This window comes from Halichondria panicea, chromosome 17 (assembly GCF_963675165.1).
Source record: "Halichondria panicea chromosome 17, odHalPani1.1, whole genome shotgun sequence".
In the NCBI taxonomy this organism is placed as follows: Eukaryota; Metazoa; Porifera; class Demospongiae; order Suberitida; family Halichondriidae; genus Halichondria; species Halichondria panicea.
This window is the reverse complement of record NC_087393.1, coordinates 3,847,893-3,866,177: the sequence shown is the minus strand read 5'-3', so window position 1 is coordinate 3,866,177 and position 18,285 is coordinate 3,847,893. Positions and strand designations below refer to the sequence as shown.

Sequence of the window (18,285 nt, the reverse complement as noted above, 5' to 3'; positions counted from 1 at the left end):
GAAAAGCATTCAAATTTATTTTGGGCTACTTAATTAGCGTAAAAAGAACAATCGTACATACTGCATTTCTTTATAGTTGATTGCTATTGTTGCAACTAAAATAATTATGAAAACAAACAGCATATCTTACTCTCTATAATTACACTCTATTATACAAATTTGTCAATATTCATCGTAATCTTTACTCATCACAACAATAATTGTATAGCACGAAATGTTTGCTGTTTTCACGAGTTAGCAATCCTACACGAAAATTAAATTCCACCTTTAATTAGAATTATCTGCTACAACGTGCAAAAATTAAATAAAGCGTGGCTTCCAGTAAGCAGTCAACCAGTCAACCCACGAACAAAATGCCTTTAGAGGCCATTCTACGAGATATAATTGCCTCGAAAAAAATTGTCTCTGTACGGTATACCAGTGCAATGCCATGCATGCATTATAATTATACTAAGTCAGTTCTGCCATCTGCAGATGATTACTAAAACATTAATTTTGCTGGTGAAAAATTTGACCCTTTATTTGCGATTTAACTACTGCATGAGTAAGGACCCTGTGTCATACATGACCAGTACCAGGATCAGTTTAGGTTTTTGCAATGTTATTGTTGCAAAGTACGTGATCAACACTCACAAAGTTCACATAATTATGTTTGATGTGTCTACGTGCAACTTTGCTTATATCGTTTTTCTCCAAAGATTAGAACAAGTCGAAAAACGTAAGGACGTTCATGAACGCAATTTGTTGATACGCCACTTTTGTGCTATCCATCATGTAATACACAGAACAGAAAATGTAGTGTTCTTAATTGTGTAGTGTAGAATCCATATGCAAGATCATGTTCACAGTATCAAGAGTTCATACACGTTCACAACAAGATTTGACATACGACATACATGTACAATAAATAATTTTATAATTTTACACAACTCATTAGAAAGTATACTATTGAAAAAGTTAGCTATGTAGTAGATATTTGCAGCAGAGGTGCTTCAAGATGTTTGGAGAGAGCATCCGCCTGGACAATAATAACGAGTAAAACATGCAACCACAGTGATGATGTCATTATTACCTTTGCCTTAAGCAGTCCTAGACCAACATTTCCACTGGCGTATATACACAGTAGGAGATTAGCCACACTCTTTATGGCTACCTTTCCTTCCTGAGTGAGAGGGGAAATGATACAGTTCCAGACACAATGATACTGTACACACAATGCTAGTGCTAGTATATATAAATGGACGGTCACTATGGATGATTGTTTGTTCAATGGCTGGTACATGCACACATTCCGGTCACACATAATCTATGTTACACACTACACAAACTGCTTATGGGGTGGGGTTTTTGCAGGGTTTATTTTAGCTTGAAATGTTCTGTTACCCATTTGGAATAGGTAAATTTGGTACTTTGCATCCCCTTAACATTAGCGACTTTGGGGTCGAAGGTTCACACGCTTAACTGGGCTGTTTTGATACTTGAGAGAAAATGTATAGAAATTAGGAAAAGACCTTATCTATAATGTACAATATTTATACACTTAGCTTGCAGCTGGAATGAAAAAAATGGTTGTGGTAACTTCGATGTCGCTGCAAACCTTAGCCCTACACCATCGCCCAACCATCCCTACGGTAGTGTGCTAGAAATGTATATGTGATACAAACTAATGCATTTTTATGCAAGTGCCTATCTATCACGTACATTTGTATCGCACAGTTAGGCTTTTATTCTAGGCCTATACAATCGTGGCAAGGAAATAAATTAATTGTATAGCTTTTTTGTAGAATTGGCCTAAATGCAAGTATTTTATGCTAGCAAAAATTTCTAGGACTACGGTACGATAAGCACACATTGGTATTAAAGTTGGACCAAAAATAGTTGTTGGACTATGGTATGAAGTATGAAGTTTACCACAACCATTTGAAAATCATATTCGTTCAAAGATTTTTCTGGGGAGAATACCAGGTCCCCCATTGGCAGACGCAAGTGTCCAATGTTAATCATCCCCTTAATATTTGGAAACCATATTTTCACGTATTTGGTCAAATTCCTGAACTAAACCTGTCGTGCACATACCAAGCAATCCAGTACAATAAAGTCTAGTGGCTCGTCAGGGAACGTATTTCTAGCTCCTCTCTCGTTGGGCATCCATATTATTAGCATATCTCCAGTCTCGATTTCCCGGCATCCTGCAATATTGTGCTGAGACTGCTACAGAGGTGTGTGTGTGTGTGTGTGTGTGTGTGTATGCGTGTACAAATACACTGTATCAGTGCTCGTATTTCCCCCCTTTAGAATTTATACATGTAGTACAAATGTACACCCGATTCCACATGTACACACGCAGTTATTTCAACACCTGTCTAGCCAGCACTGACACTCCCTCTCAGCTGACCAGAGACAACCTTCAAACACTTGTCGACCTTTTTGTTGTGTTTGAGCCAAGAGCTACAAGTATCTTCCCTGGGGGTGCCCCTGTCCTCCCGCCTTTTAACGAGGTCCAGTTGTTGCTGTCTATACACGGACAGTTAGAGAACCAGCAGAGCATGGAGTTGTCCTACTGTATATTTGACGCCATATTTGCAGCCTCAAGATCAGCACTGTAAGTAAAAAATATCTCCGAGTTTTCAGCTCAGCAACTTTACTGTACATGTCGTGTACTCTATTATTGTCACAACATACATTGTAATTATGTGATGTATTCATGAGTGTTGTTTTAGGGGGTTCGCATGGTTAGCACTGGATAATAGTAGTCTTAAGGTCAGCATGTAAGCTGCAAAGCATGCAGTAGTGACTATTGACTATAGTCTATACCGAGTTTAATCTAAAGTAGCGAGCTCTTTTATCTATGGGTGCACTGAGCTAGCTCCGCAGAATCAGGTAGATCTAGATATATATTCTATAGCTAGCTGGCCGGCCATGAGCAAGAGAAGGATAAGTGTGAAGCCTAAGTCTCAATCTATCTCCTACTTTGAAGTATCTCCTTCAAAACGTCGTGCTGTGCATAAAAATCTCTCTCTTTGTCTGCTGTGCCAGAATCCTCTTCTGTTAATTCTTCCAGCAGTACTAGGTTCCTCTCCAGTGATAAAAATGAAGCTGAAGAAGTAGATGTACATGGAGCGAGCAGGCCTACTGATGTTATCAGTGGCGACTCTCCAGATGTATTAATCAGTAGTGAGTGGCATGATCATGATCCAGAGAGCTCGGGGCAGGATGACACCACTTTTCCAGACACAGTGAGCTCAAGTGCTTATGAGAAGCGACAGCAGAAGGCTGCTGACAACTGGGCTGAAGTGCGTGTCCAGTTGCTACGTGCCAGTGTAGAAACCGGAATTCCTTCCCCTTGTTCTGTGTGTGCCGAGTGTGAAGAACCCGCTGTTGCAATTTGCCGGGATTGTGGACCACAGGCATACTACTGTGCCAACCATGTGGACTCAGTACACTCTCTGACAAATATTTTTCATCGACCTTTTCTCTGGAAAGTATGCACTAATCAAACATACTGCTGTACATTTTTGTGATTATTAAATGCATGCGATCTGATTTTACAGAATGGAATGCTTCACCCATACTATTTCAAGCAGTCGAGAACCTTTCCAGCACTTCACTGTTGCTGTACAACTTACATAAAAGAAGTTGTTTGTCTTGACCCTAAAGGTATTTGTTTAACTACACTGATATAGCCTGTGTCTAAGAATCCAATGACTTACAGGTTTCCAGCATTGTGTGTGCGTAACCTTCTGCAAGTGTGAGCCTGAGGCTGTTACTCTTGTGCGGCATAACATGTGGCCAGCGACACCAGCAACTCCCACCCTAGCATTTCATCAGGATCTGCTACTATGGATGGAGTCACTTTTGCTGGAAGGGTGTATTGGTGTCGATGCTTTTTGTCGTTCTCTTGAATACAAAATTGGAAGAGATATCAGCAAACAAGTATGTGAATTTGATGTCGGTTATACTTATACATTAATTGTTGCGCACTGATGAGGTGTACATGTTGCATGCGTCAGCAATCGCTTGAGGTACACACTTTTAATTGTCAGTTGTTTTAATCTGTTTATTCTTCTATAGCTCCGGAAGATCTATCCTGTCATGATTGATGCGTTTGAAGAATATAGGTAGGGTATATTAATTGTGAAAGAACATAATACGACATATTCACATTAACATTCAGGTTCAACAGATATCAACTCGACTGTCTTCTATTTTTGTCTCCTGACTTGAACACTACAGCTATCTGCCCTGCCTGTCCTCAGGTTTGTGGTTTTGTTATAGCAATTAGACTCTGGCAGCCTATACTTACCTTTTACGTGCAGAGCAATGGAACTCAAATTATATCCATGGATGGTGTATTTGGACTATGTCGGAAAAAGTCTGCTGGTGTTAGTGTTCGACCACCACTCTTCTCTGGTGTATTCTTTGAGGAACAGCAAGCAGTAGATGAGTTTGTTGCTGATTATGATACATTTGGCCAGATAATCGACAAGGTAAGGTTTTAGCGTTATACTTAATTGGTCAAGTGTGAAAACCTGCGCTATACAATTTGGATGTAATCGTTTAAATAGACTTTTAGCACATTTCACTCAGTTAATTTTATCCTGGCATTAGGGGTGTCATGAGTTCCTCGCTGGAGACACTTTGCGCTCCAAATCAAGGTACGCAGCTCTAGATGAAACTGCCGTGTTTGGAAGCATCTGTCGTCATGAGTTTCCCCAAAGATTTCTAAATATGAAGCATGGAGAAAGGTGTGTACGTAACATTAAGGTTTTCAAAAAGAGCATACATGGTGCATTGTTAAAAATTAAGGTATTCTGTATCTTAATTATCTAGACTAGCATATCCTGTGTACCTGCTAAAGAAGGCACACCAAAACAAGGGTGACAAGTGTCTGTTGTTACTGTATGATATTGCCTGCTTACTCGAAACTCATCTGAAGGTTTGTGTCTCAATAGTCAGATCTAATCTTAATTAGTACGCAATATTTGATTACTTCTCCAGAATTGTGGACATCTTGACATGTTAGAAAAGACAACATTAGGAGTGCCAATTTTTCATGTCTATGGGCATTGTGCATTCTGTCAGGTAAGAAGAAAGATGCCAAAGCTGTGTGTTAATAACTTACTGTTGTATTATACATGTAGCTGACATATTCACCTAGAGTCCTAACTGGATGCGGACTTACTGATGGTGAAGCTATGGAGAGACTGTGGTCATATCTAAGAAGATTTGCTAAATCCACCAAAGAAATGCGACCATCTCATCGCATTGATGTCCTTACCTCAGCTCTATTACATTATGCATCAAGAGTACGTCTTAATCTAGGTTTGTTTTTTGTTAGGGCTACCTTAATATTAGCTCTCAGCACTAGTTGGTATGCACCTATGTATGCTTTGCATAAAGGGAAAAAAAGTGCTAACTCTTGTATACGTAGGGGCATCGTTAGTCAAAAGGCTGAAGAACGCCCAAAACACTCAACATAGTGCAACAGAGGACTTATCAAAGCTAATCAATGAGTCAAATGGTTAGACGTAGTCAAGAATAAAGTTTGTGAATTTTGTGCACTTTTATATTGCACCTTCAGGTACACTGACGGAGTCATCAGCTGAACAATTGCAGAAACAACAACACGGGCTGTTCGCAAGGAGTCAAACTGATCTGAGTGAGCATTAATTATCAGATGATTGTATCAAAATCGTGATGAAACTTTGACAGGTTTCGGGCAACGTCACAAAACCTTTCAGAACATCCTTCATATTGCTCGCGAGCGTAGGTTTTTAATATCTACCAAAGCGAGATACGCTGGTAAGAATGTTAGTCAGCACAATCATGTAATTATATAAATAATAGTTAAGTAATAATTATGATTTAGAAGCCCAAAGAGCTGGTTGTATAGTATCCCGAACGTAGTGAGGGTTCTACTAGCCCTAAGGGCTTCTAAATTATGTGGAAACTTCCTAAACAGCTAGTGTCTAAGCATTAATTTTATTTTTATTATAGCAACCATGATTCTCTAGCCAATCAGATTTTGATCTACATGATTTTCTAAGTTGGATAGAACACTACCTTTAGCCAATCAGATTGTAGTATGTATGCATGCTAACATGATCTATGTACTATGTTACAGATGGTCAATCGATTGCTGCACGCCTTGCAAAGAAGATATCATCAAGTACGAGTACGCTGAAACGAACAGTGAGCAGATTTAATGGTATGCGTCATGATCAATTTGAAGGAGTAGCATACCATCTGCCAGCCAATTTGAATTGGGAGACAGTTTCCAATTTGGAAGAATTGTCTACGTTGGAGGTCGCGTCGGCTGGAAATTGTACCATTCCCATTCATTTGTGGATAAAAGTTGTGAGAGCGTGTAATATGAAGGAAAGGGCAACGGAAGAAGTGAAGATGATAATGGAAGAAATTAATACTGTTGCCAACAACCTGAAATACGAGCATTCCGTAATAAGTCGTCATATACAGGATATCGCCACATCTGATAGTCTGTCTCTGTTTCAGAAAGGTTGCCTTAACCTTTTGCATCGAAGATTATTACTTTGCGAATCTTATTTAATTACGTTTTCCAGAACAGTTAACCAGTATCATACTGTAGAGCTACCTGATACGAGCTTATTAGGTCCAGATGGTACATTTTTTTACAATTGTCAAATTAATTCATGAACATGATTACCCTTCCGTTACTGATATTATTTGTACAGACAGTAGTAGTGATGATGATTCGGACGTGGACAATTGAACACTTATCTTTTTTATGTACTTTAATTAATAATTTATTAATCACACTTATAGCTATAGGCAGTCATTATTTCTTAAACATCAATGCTTTTTATAAATTGAAGTCAAGGCTATTATAAGTCAACCGCGCGCATGCATAATTAAACATTATATGAATATGAACTGCATATAGTTTTGACAATTATATATATAGTCCTAAACTCGGACATAAATTATTATCTATGTCATACATACAATTGTACATACATAATTATATACATACGTACAAACAATAATAACGTAATCTTACTTACGTATACAGTACACAAGATAGAGAGAATATAGAATCGCGAATAAAATGGAAGGAAACCTTTACCATTCCTATTACAATTGTATATACAATAATTATAACAATTATCATAGTAGTTTTATAGTCAGCTGGTTATTTACGTTTGCGATTAGTTCTTGTATGAAGTGGGGAGACATCAGCTACGTTTGATATCATACTGCTCGGCCATTCTACGATGATCCCTGTCCTCAATTTATTTTCCCCAAAAGCATCTTCAAACCAAGCTTCAGCACCAACTTGTACAACATCCACAACGGAAAGCGTTTCACAATCTTTTTGGCAAGGACGACCATGAATGGTTTTATGTACACCAGGAAGCACTGTACCTGTCGCAACAATACTTCCATCTCTGCCTTTCATAAAAATCGTACTGACGGTATCAGTGTTAGAAATAGCTTGATTGGACAAGATTCCAGAAGGTGTTGCTTTGGTTGTAGTTTTAGTGGTTGATTTCTTCACAGTGGAAATAACAGCTTTGGATGTAGTAGATGAGGTGGTGTTGATTGGGTTTGCGTTTGTTGAGGTAACATTGAATGAGCTGGAATTTGTGTTGAGACTGGTTGTACTTGACGAGGCTGCAGTGGCTGGGGTAGCAAATTGTTTCTTGGACAAGTCATCTGTAGTAATAATTAGAGAAACGAGGTGTACAGTTTGTCGTGCACACAAAGCAATCAGTTTTACGTAATCAAATAATGGTATCTACATTACATTTACTTATAAAGCCTTACCATACAGAAAGTAGGAGCTGAAGGATGACAGGATTGCAGGGTGAGATTGAAGAAATTTTTTCCCATCTGTGGTTCCCACACTTAAAACCTTTTTATCAACAAACATCATTGTAGCCATCTCACAACCAAGTGATTGCAGCAGATTGGCCTGTATAAGTGCACAAGGTAAATATAGCCACATGTTAGGGCTTAGTGTGTTGTCTACATTATAGGCATTATATCATTTATAAGCCCGCCTCATAGTAAAAGTAATTATTTCCTTAGCTCGCATAAATTGGACCTGTCGCAACATCATAATAATTATGTTCACAAAATTAATTTTAGGTGATAAAATACAATATTATATGTGCCGTCTACGTGCACATACAGTACTCACAACACCTACATCTCCCTGATGTCTCTTAGCAACCCGAACAATGAGCTGCCTCTTTTTTTCCGGCGTTAGTTCCTCCTCATCCTCCTCCTCATTGCTACCCTCAATATCTTTTGCTACTACATTGTACTTTTCCTTATCAGCAGTGCTGATTTTTCTCCAAGCCTCTGCCATCAATTTTGATTTATCTGAGAGAGTCTTCCCTTTGAGATCTAATATAATCGTGCATTTGCTGAATAGTGAGTGAATGCACAACTTTTATATACGGCATGCATGTCATTAAAATAAACTATCCACCATAAAATCTACGTACCTTGTTGTTTGTGAAACTCTTTACTGAAGCCAGAGGCCTGCCTTAATTTCCTACGTGTGGACAGCTTTTTAGTTCTAGCACGAGGAACAGTGTCACAATGAGAGCTGGTGTGCCGTTTCTTGTGATTGTTTATCCAATACTGCATGTATGCATGTGCGTATTTAGTTTTGGTAGTGTGTATGTTGCTGTACGCACACACACACAGACACACATGTACACACGCATATATACACACACACGCACACATGTACACACACACACGTACACACGCGCGCACGCACGCACACACACACACGTACACACGCACGCACGCACGCACACACACACACACACACACACACACACACACACACACACACACACACACACACACACACACACACACACACACACACACACACACACACACACACACACACACTAATTAATGATCCCAGACTAAATAATTGGACAAAGCTAAAGCCATCTCATGTGTAACCAATACCGACTGCATGTACATGTTACAAATACAATTAAAGCCCATATAATACTAAGGCAGCGTGTATACACATAACCAATATTGACTGCAATCAATGCTACTACCAAGTAGTAGCTACATGTGTCAGGCTACAGCCTAAAAGTAACCAATGCTTGACTACAATCAATACTGCTAGTGTTTACAGCAGGTGATGTGTACAGGGTGAAACATTTGTACCTTAATTAGCTGCAAGGGCTGATAAAGAGAAGAGGGCATGCAACTCACTATTAGTTTAATGCGAACAAAACTGCATTCAATTTATTTTATAGGTATCTGCACACGTACTTTACACAAAATCAGAAGTAGTTTGTACTTTTCCCGTAAATTCCACCGCCCATGCACTTACAGTTTTTGCTCGCAAGCTGTTGCATGCCCTCTTCTATTTATTAACCCTTGATAATAAACCATGTTGACTCTACGATCAATATACTGGTAATTTACTCAACTCTCACGCAAATGCTAGTAGAAAGGCAGAGGTAAAACGCAATTAACTGGTCACGTGACCAAAATTGCTGTCCAAAGCGCAATGCTTACTTGGCAATTTTTTGGACATAAGCAGACGGTAAGAGATGTAGAGAGTATTTGTATAGCTAGAAATTAATTGTATATAGGGGCTAGACGAAGTTTAATCACAAATGCATGTATTTGATGACAGCTTGTTAGTGACAATGTACATTTTTGACGTATAGGTATCAGATATGGACCGCATACCTAAAAAGAAGTCTAAGGCATCCAAAGCTACAAGCAAGCTCAAGACTCCTTAAAAAGTCGACATAACTGTTACAACTTATCCCGATCTTCAACCTTTCCTAAATATGATTGTGCTAATCCTATACACAATTACTTTCTAGCTATATAAATACTCTCTACATCTCTAAGTGACTGCTTATGTTCAAAAAAGATCCTAAAACAGTTTAGCAGAATGTGCATATATACCAAGAAAGCATTGCGCTTTCTGCAATTTTGCTCACGTGACGTCAGCCTACAAGGTAACTAACCAGTTGACTATGATCAATACTGTTACTAAGCAGCGTACATACAGACTAGCCGACTAACAATGTGCACACAGTGACTAGCCTGACTATATCATAATACTGACTATAGAGCATATCGCATATATAGCACGACCAGACTCAATTTTAGAGACTGCATGTATACATCATCCTGATACCAATGTTGACAGGTCAATCTCACGTTTATAGTATTTAATGTCAAGCCAGTCTCAGTAGCATGCAGCAGCTTGTCGAGCATTCAGAGTGTTCTGTCCACAACTGTGCATCCCTTCTTCAAATTTCCTCACAAGAAATTCTCTCTGGGATATTGTGATCACTGTTCGGGAAGTCATGATTCTACTGATCACTAGCACTGTACTACTCTCCACCTTGTACCAACCAGCTGTGTTGTCCAGTCCATGATCCAGTAGTACTACAGTGTAGTGCAGTGCAGTGCAAACCGTGTGCATGTGGTATATCTTGAGTTCATAGGTCAAGTGATCTGACTATAACCAGCCTTGACTACATGCAGTGCCAATGCTGACCATAAGACTACTATTAACAGTGCTGACCCATGCGAATGGGGTGGTTGTTTGATACCCAACCCTCCTCTGCAGGACACACCCACAAATGGCAAGTTTGGCTGGTGTCCTTTGCCACGAGTGCAGAGTGCCCCAACTTCCTCAACTAACTGCACTGCTATCTGGATGAGGGTACGCACAGAGCCTCTAGTCTCACTCTGCTGTTTGTTTTAAGGGTAGTACCCACTTGAACCTAAGCCGTTTTCCAGTTGGGTAGGTGATGTGCTGTTACAATGCAATGTAATGCAAGGGGTTATCTACCTGTATATTTCCTGTAGTTGTGGCATGTGAATTACTTGTAGAAACCCCTACATGTACATGTGGTATTAGACTCCTTACTTCTTTAAGTTTACTTACTGGTTACATGTACATGTAGGTCCTATATGTACAAATATTGCATGCACTTTTTCAACTATAGTTTCATCCCACTGAGGCTGCTGCTCTTGTGAAAACTCTCTACCATGATTTCTGCGTACTCCTCCCAGATGCATATGGTCCATTACTGCAACTGCCCACCACCTCTCCGCACTTTGCCCAGCAGCTGGCCCTCTCATTCACATCCTTGCATTCCTTCTACAGTGGTACGTGCATGTATTATTGCTTTATAGTAAATTCTACTTGCTACATAATATTATCATACATGTAGGATGTTTATAGCACTACATGTACTGTGCTAGATTGCACCAAATGGCAAGAAAATTAATGCTGGGTAGTAAATTAAGTAGCAATGATTGTGGGTGTGTCCCCTCATGTTATGCTCACTGTCAATCACATTCATGTACTATTGCATGTGGTTGTGACTCTGAGTTTTGGAAGATCAAGAGGGGCAGAGAAACTTTCCGGTAGCTTTTCACCTGCTTGTGGCTTCCTCCCTGCAAACAGGCTGTAAACTACTGGAACATTTACAGTACACTATAGCCATTATGATATCACTAGATGTATATGGATGCATGATTACAAGATTACAATTCTTCTTTCTGTATAATTATGCAGTCACTAAAACAACCATGGATTTGTCACAGCCTAATCCACCAATCAGAATTCTTCAAATTGTTTACCATTGGCTATCAATGTATCCAAACTTACTCTCTCCGCCTCCTCTTCTCAACAAGGAGATTTCCGAACTTCCACTAGTACATTCCAATTCCATCAATTTTGATTCCGAATTCCCAAAGCCTGTACTACAATGTTTGCTACCTGGACTAATGCAGTGGTGTGTTTTGGCACCTCTTTGTCCAAACTATCCGACTATCGCTAAGAAGACCAAATCTAGATCCAATTACAGCAAAGACTCAAGAGATGAACCTATGGATACCTCAAGTTCAAAGTCATTGGACGATAAAGACATGCAAATGATATTGACGTCATTACATGCTGATCTACTTTCAAGTATTCTCTCACTCTCAAAGCCGGTAACTTGCCAGATGTCAGGAAAGGAAATGGCCATGCTGATTGCTAACCTGCTTGGGTATTACAGTCACAGGAAGCAACGTGGTGAGGAAGAGATGGCAGAGAAGATGGAAGAGTGTGTGGAGAGGCTGGCACAGCTGCTGCAGATATCTCTATCCTCTGGGCTGCTCAACCTGAGACCAGGTGAGTGTTTGTGTGTTGATTAGGGAGGTTAGCACTTATTGTAATTACTGTACCTTATGGTTTTTGATGTAAGCCTCTTTCCGTTACTACATTGTAGCTCTGTAATCATTCATGAAACATACATAAACGTACCCAAATTTATGTTTGTATAATATGCTTGCCTGAGCAGGAAAATAATGCCCCTACAGTATACATGTACATGTACTATACATGCAGTGTAACTGTACATCCATCTCTAGAATTATTTTATGGATATGATTTGTGCAGATTACTTGTGTCTACAAATGAAGTATTATCTTAATAATTATGTATATTGCATTTTTCACTTGTGTACTATAGTGTACACTGTATATTCCCGTGTAGCGAGTATATTTTGAGGGTATAAACTTTTGCGTTTTTCGCTGATTAAGCATGTATCGCAAACATTTTTTCACCCACGAATTTTAATATCACGTGCATGCATGTGCGAAAAGGTGTTAGTCCACGAAAATTAAATCCGCAAAGTTTTTACAGCACCCTCGAAATTACCCGCTATACATACAGTACACACAATGGCACACATAACAGTGTAGTAATCTGGTGTGTTTCATATGTGCAGATGACGTTTCCGGGTTAGCTTCTACTCTCCCCAAGAATAGACTGTTACAGCTTGTCATAGCACGTGTTCAACAGCAGATTTAGTCAAACGTTGTCTTGTCTTGCTTTGTTTACGCTTGTTGTTTGTGCTTATGACTATAAAATCATCATTATATCTCAAAAAGTTAGTACACATTATTATAAACGAACCAAAGCCTGGCATAACTGCATGTGTGTGAATGTTATATACTATTTGTATGCACAATAATTATGTCATGTGATTGTGTTCTAGCTAGAAAGATACACAGTTACTGCATGTAACAACAACAGTTATTTAGTTTTAGTATGTGTCTTCGCTAGGTCCTACAATACCTTTATCGAATGGCTCTTCTGCATTTGGCTCCTTATTGCTCTCTCCGTTCTCCCAATTGTCATCACAAACTCTTGCAAGCTGTCTGTCATCATGGCGATCTCCATTGAGCTCTCTGTCTTGTACATCTACATGCAGTTCTCTCTCCCACTGACAATCGTCATCGAGCCCTCTCTCTCCATTGAAATCATCGTCCACCTCTCGATCCTGAGGGTCTTCTTGGGGCAGCCTTACGTATTGTATCCTGCCTCTGTTCCAATATCTGACAGCTGATCTCCAACATCGAGTCCCCTGGATTCTTCCCGCACAGCGAGCGAGCAGACCGGTCTTTTTCAGACGCTTGTACACATGGTAGGAAAGAATGAACAGGAACGTCACAAAGGCTATGCCTAGTGAAATGGAGGTGGCAATCTCTTGAATAATATTTGCACTGTTCTTAGAAGAAGAATTTTTGGTTAGAGAATAAAATGTTACGAAAGACAGTAGAGTGAGGTTGAAGTAGAACGAAGAGTTGAGAGCATAAAGCCACTTATTTTTGTAGACTCCACCGAAGCACCCCAATAAGCTTGTTATCAGGAAACAAATGAGTATGACTTCAATTCCATAATGTTTGTATGTGTTTTGGTGGGAAAAAAGAGCAAACAAAATACTGTTAATCATTCTACATAGGAGTAAAAGTCCAGTCCAGAATCGATAGCGATGCTTGATCACATGAGGGCTAGTGTAAGCGTCAAAAAATGGCTTTAGTTTGGCCACCCATTTCAGTCCCCTCACATGAGAATATCTTTGCAATGGTTGAATAAAGAGGAGCATTAAAGTGTACAGAACAGTAGCTATTCCAAACAAAACACCAATCACCACCAGAGCTAGGTGCTTCCCTTGCCAACATGGTACATTACCATCGGGGAGCCAGTAGTACTTGAGGATTTTAGAAGAATTAGTACGAAATTTAATCGATGAACAGGAAAACACAGCTACTTCAGTTTGAAGAATTTTTGTGTAAGAAATAAGAACAAGTGTAGCTAGAACTTTTACAGGGTTGTCTCCAACAAGCTCTGTAATCCGACTAGACTTTGATGTTGCAAAAATTATAAGTCCAAGAATGCACCAAATGAAAACAGGAATAAAAAAGTTTAATATTGCCTGCCAAAATGCATCAAACCCATCGTAAAAGCAAGTTGTTACACCAATATCTAAATTCGTCCATGCAAAAAATTCCGCAAGATATGTGTATCGTTTTGATACTCTCAAAAACAATTTTATGTTGATGTTGAACAAACTAGAGTAGACTAGAAATCCACTAACTGTGCCATCAGTGATGGTCACATTACAGCACAGCATAAAGAGTAGTACTAGAGCTGTAATAGCCAGAGTAGCTAGCGCTAGGAGAGGAAAGTACGATCGACTGATGTTGTCACAGCGAAGGCACCTGCTAGAGGCAATAGCTAAACTATGTTGCTTTAAGCACGCTCCACACAAAATGCCCTCCCTTTCATGACACTGAGAGTTTTGATCAAAATAGGTTTCATTAACATTGATAACTGTTTTGTTGTTGCAGTACCACAGTGGACAATACTTGAAATGTATGAACCCACTAACGGTTTCAGAGTTGGAATGATCAGCAGCGTTGTAGTATCCTACCCATGTATTTTCGTTCTTTTTTATAGTTGGGCTATTAGGTCTGTATTCGAAATGAAGGTCTTCATAGTCACAGGCAGAGTTGTGTATGTACGTTCCCAGAGGACAAGACCTATAGTGAATGTTGATCGATCGTAGGCTGCTTCTTGTTGTGTAACCTAAGTCAGAGGAGACAGTGATGCTAAGTTTGTCAAATCTAGTCGGTTGTGCTGATTTTACTAAAAATGTCATAGAAGTACAGACATCCTTTATTGTACGACTGTACATCTTGTCACTTGAGTGGCTGGTATTTGCTTTGATTGTTGCTGGAACAGGGTTTTTGAATTGCCCAACGCCTACTAAACTAACTGTAAAAGGTTCACCAGGGTATATTGTTATATTGATAGTTCTGTAGTCTTTGTTACAGTTAGGTAGGTTGTTTTCACAGAAGCATATATGCTTTGGGTAAGAAGTGATGTAGGAAAGATCAGAATCATTTCTTTGCCATGAAATTTCGTTAAAAATCTTGTCGTATACTAGTTTATTGTCCTTGCCAAATGTTGTATAGCATTTGTCCATAAACCCTCCAAATATCTGACTTCCAGCGTATCCAGCAGTGTTGTTGATCATTACCACGTGAATAGTGTCCAATATTGAGATCCTTTGATGTTTAGTTAACGACTTGTTACTGTTGTGCACTTGATAAAAACACAGTGGTTCAGATTGTAAGCACTGATCTTCTGCGTATATGCCTCCTCCAGATAAAATGGCTCTGTTATTTTCAAACGTCACTGTGGTATTTGGGGCGAACAAAATGTACGAGGACTGACAGAGAACTAGGCCCCCACCGTTAAGGCCTGTATTATTTGTTATGTTCACAATACCACTGAACACAATATTTGATCCGAAAGCTGAAATTGCTGTTTTGCCGTTGTTTACAAAGCTAGAGTCACTGATAAATGTTTGTCTTCTCTGTTTACTAATGAACACAGTGGCTCCTCCGGAAATTATATCGAAACTATTTTCCTTCTGCGTTAATAGTTTGTTTCCCAGAAAGTGACTTCGAGTAATGCTCACTATATTGAAGGGAACAGATGTTGCTTCCACTCCGTTGATCAAATAGCAATAAATGTTGATAGCTAGGCCACTGTCTGCCTTGGAAGCATTTAAAATATTGTCTACAAAGTAACAGCTGTCTATTTCAACAGTTCCCTTGGGACAATAGTTGTACATGCTTGCTGTTTCGAACAATATGTACAGAGCACCTCCTTTAACTCTACCTTTGTTACCATTAAAGCTCACATTTTTAAAACTAACAAAGTTTTCACATGGAACTGTTATGTTGTCAGGTTCTTGGGGAGGCTGCTTGAATCTAACGTATGCTCCTCCACCCATAATTGCTGTTCCCTTGTCAATGTTACTGTTCTCCACAATTACCATATTGCTCGTATATCGTACGGTGTTTCCGAGCAGAATGAAAAGGTTCCCTCCTTTGCTGGAAAAGCTGTATGCTTCGTTGTGCTTTAGTTGCACCTCTGACATGTTAATAGTAACATTTGTGCAGGAAAGGAGCAAAGATATGCCAGTTGCTTTGGTTTGAAGTGCGGTATGTGGGTCATGTTCGTCGTTACTATAATGTGCACTTCCATATAAGAACTTAGATCTCACAATTCCCACATAAACCTGCTCGTTTGTGTCAATAACAGGACAATCTGCATACTTCAGTACAAGATTACCCCCTATGAATTTTTCACCACCCGTGTTGCTCACCAGTAGGCAGTCCTCCATTATTGAGTATCCATACAGTCCCTCAGCAGCTATCCCGTATCCATTACTGTCTCGGATGGTTATCGATTGCATTGTTAGAGCAGCCACATCTTTAAGAGCAACTGCCGCTTGAAAGGAGAGTGGGCTTTCTAAATTGTTGTAAACACTATCCGGTATTATTTGACCACATGCGGAAATTTGCAGTTTTTTGATGGTGAGAAAGTTTATATTCTTAAATATAAATCCTGCTGCTTTATAACACTGAATTTCTGCAATTTCTGTTTCATTTTTGCTATCGCTCATACTAATGAGTTCAATATTCATGAGAGAGTCAATACAAAAGTTTTTACTGAGAGTGTGCAATCCTGGCATAAAAATAAACTGTGTATTGTTCAAATGACTTACATTTGCATATTGGTCCAGTGTCTTGCATTGTTTCCTTGGGCATGTTGTGTTCGATCCATTGTCTGGTCTGACGTACAAAATACTGCCATTACAATCGTGAGCAAGCAGTACTATAGCTAACGCAGTTGCGCTGAGGATGAAAATTGGTGTCGAAATCATAATATATTTCTGCTAAAGTATTGTGTAGTCTTACGGTTTCTTATATACTCCTTAAATAGTATTCAATTAGACATGAAGAGGTGATGTTGTATACATAACATTTCGCTGTTTACATTGAAAGAAAAGCATTTAAATTTATTTTGGGCTACTTAATTAGCGTAAAAAGAACAATCGTACATACTGCATTTCTTTATAGTTGATTGCTATTGTTGCAACTAAAATAATTATGAAAACAAACAGCATAATTATCTTACTCTCTATAATTACACTCTATTATACAAATTTGTCAATATTCATCGTCATCTTTACTCATCACAACAATAATTGTATAGCGCGAAATGTTCGCTGTTTTCACGAGTTAGCAATCCTATATACACGAAAATTAAATTCCACGAAAATTGTTCTTTAAGTAAAATTATCTGCTACAACGTGCAAAAATTAAATAAAGCGTGGCTTCCGGTAAGCAGTCAAGCAGTCAACCAGTCAACCCACGAACAAAATGCTTTTAGAGGCCATTCTACGAAATATAAGTGCCTCAAAAAAAATTGCTCTATACGGTATACCAGTGCAAATAATTATACTAAGTCAGTTCTGCCATCTGCAGACGATTACTAGAACATTAATTTGCTGGTGAAAAATTTGACCCTTTATTTGCGATTTAACTACTGCATGAGTAAGGACCCTGTGTCATACATGACCAGTACCAGTACCAGTTTAGGTTATTGCAATGTTATTGTTGCAAAGTACGTGATCAACACTCACAAAGTTCGCATAATTATGTTTGATGTGTCTACGTGCAACTTTGCTTATATCGTTTTTCTCCAAAGATTAGAACAAGTCGAAAAACGTAAGGACGTTCATGAACGCAATTTGTTGATACGCCACTTTTGTGCTATCCATCATGTTATACACAGAACAGAAAATGTAGTGTTCTTACCAGGTCCCCCATTGGCAGACGCAAGTGTCCAATGTTAATCATCCCCTTAATATTTGGAAACCATATTTTCACGCATTTGGTCAAATTCCTGAACTAAACCTGTCGTGCACATACCAAGCAATCCAGTACAATAAAGTCTAGTGGCTCGTCAGGGAACGTATTTCTAGCTCCTCTCTCGTTGGGCATCCATATTATTAGCATATCTCCAATCTCGATTTCCCGGCATCCTGCAATATTGTGCTGAGACTGCTACAGAGGTGTGTGTGTGTGTGTGTGTGT

The 18,285-nt window shown here is 39.1% G+C and overlaps 4 protein-coding genes and 1 long non-coding RNA gene across 8 annotated transcripts; 2 read left to right on the top strand and 3 right to left on the bottom strand.

The window, feature by feature from the left end:
• Positions 1 to 823: 823 nt before the first annotated feature.
• On the bottom strand, positions 824 to 2,696 carry LOC135351378 (uncharacterized). 3 transcript variants are annotated; one of them, XR_010399448.1, is made up of 4 exons: positions 2,360 to 2,696; positions 2,077 to 2,211; positions 1,073 to 1,639; positions 824 to 1,018 (listed from the first exon to the last, which is right to left on the bottom strand). It is a non-coding gene; the product is annotated as an uncharacterized LOC135351378 (long non-coding RNA). The 3 variants fall into 3 exon arrangements; XR_010399449.1 differs by having other exon boundaries at positions 1,073 to 1,626; XR_010399447.1 differs by having other exon boundaries at positions 1,073 to 1,162.
• Positions 2,697 to 3,012: 316 nt separating this feature from the next.
• Positions 3,013 to 6,819, top strand: LOC135351375 (uncharacterized). The gene is made up of 14 exons (XM_064550361.1): positions 3,013 to 3,482; positions 3,552 to 3,657; positions 3,713 to 3,933; positions 4,072 to 4,118; positions 4,175 to 4,256; positions 4,317 to 4,487; positions 4,609 to 4,745; positions 4,831 to 4,936; positions 4,999 to 5,082; positions 5,142 to 5,322; positions 5,432 to 5,521; positions 5,582 to 5,659; positions 5,713 to 5,802; positions 6,125 to 6,819. Exons 2-14 carry the CDS (start codon positions 3,558 to 3,560, stop codon positions 6,673 to 6,675), a joined length of 1,938 nt encoding a protein of 645 aa, XP_064406431.1. The 5' UTR covers positions 3,013 to 3,482; positions 3,552 to 3,557; the 3' UTR covers positions 6,676 to 6,819.
• Positions 6,820 to 7,013: 194 nt separating this feature from the next.
• On the bottom strand, positions 7,014 to 10,500 carry LOC135351376 (uncharacterized). Of its 2 annotated transcripts, none has more exons than XM_064550363.1 (5): positions 10,204 to 10,500; positions 8,493 to 8,631; positions 8,192 to 8,391; positions 7,807 to 7,954; positions 7,014 to 7,695 (listed from the first exon to the last, which is right to left on the bottom strand). In XM_064550363.1, the coding sequence occupies exons 1-5, from the start codon at positions 10,258 to 10,260 to the stop codon at positions 7,172 to 7,174; spliced, it is 1,068 nt and encodes a 355-aa protein (XP_064406433.1). In that variant the 5' UTR covers positions 10,261 to 10,500; the 3' UTR covers positions 7,014 to 7,171. The 2 variants fall into 2 exon arrangements, with proteins under 2 accessions (XP_064406433.1, XP_064406432.1); XM_064550362.1 differs by having other exon boundaries at positions 7,015 to 7,695; positions 10,310 to 10,500.
• Positions 10,501 to 10,516: 16 nt separating this feature from the next.
• On the top strand, positions 10,517 to 12,956 carry LOC135351377 (integrator complex subunit 15-like). Its single transcript, XM_064550364.1, has 4 exons — positions 10,517 to 10,714; positions 11,001 to 11,163; positions 11,576 to 12,175; positions 12,774 to 12,956. Exons 1-4 carry the CDS (start codon positions 10,709 to 10,711, stop codon positions 12,854 to 12,856), a joined length of 852 nt encoding a protein of 283 aa, XP_064406434.1. The 5' UTR covers positions 10,517 to 10,708; the 3' UTR covers positions 12,857 to 12,956.
• LOC135351374 (uncharacterized) lies at positions 12,934 to 17,075 on the bottom strand. The gene has a single exon (XM_064550360.1). It carries the CDS (start codon positions 17,067 to 17,069, stop codon positions 13,092 to 13,094), a length of 3,978 nt encoding a protein of 1,325 aa, XP_064406430.1. The 5' UTR covers positions 17,070 to 17,075; the 3' UTR covers positions 12,934 to 13,091.
• Positions 17,076 to 18,285: the final 1,210 nt, after the last annotated feature.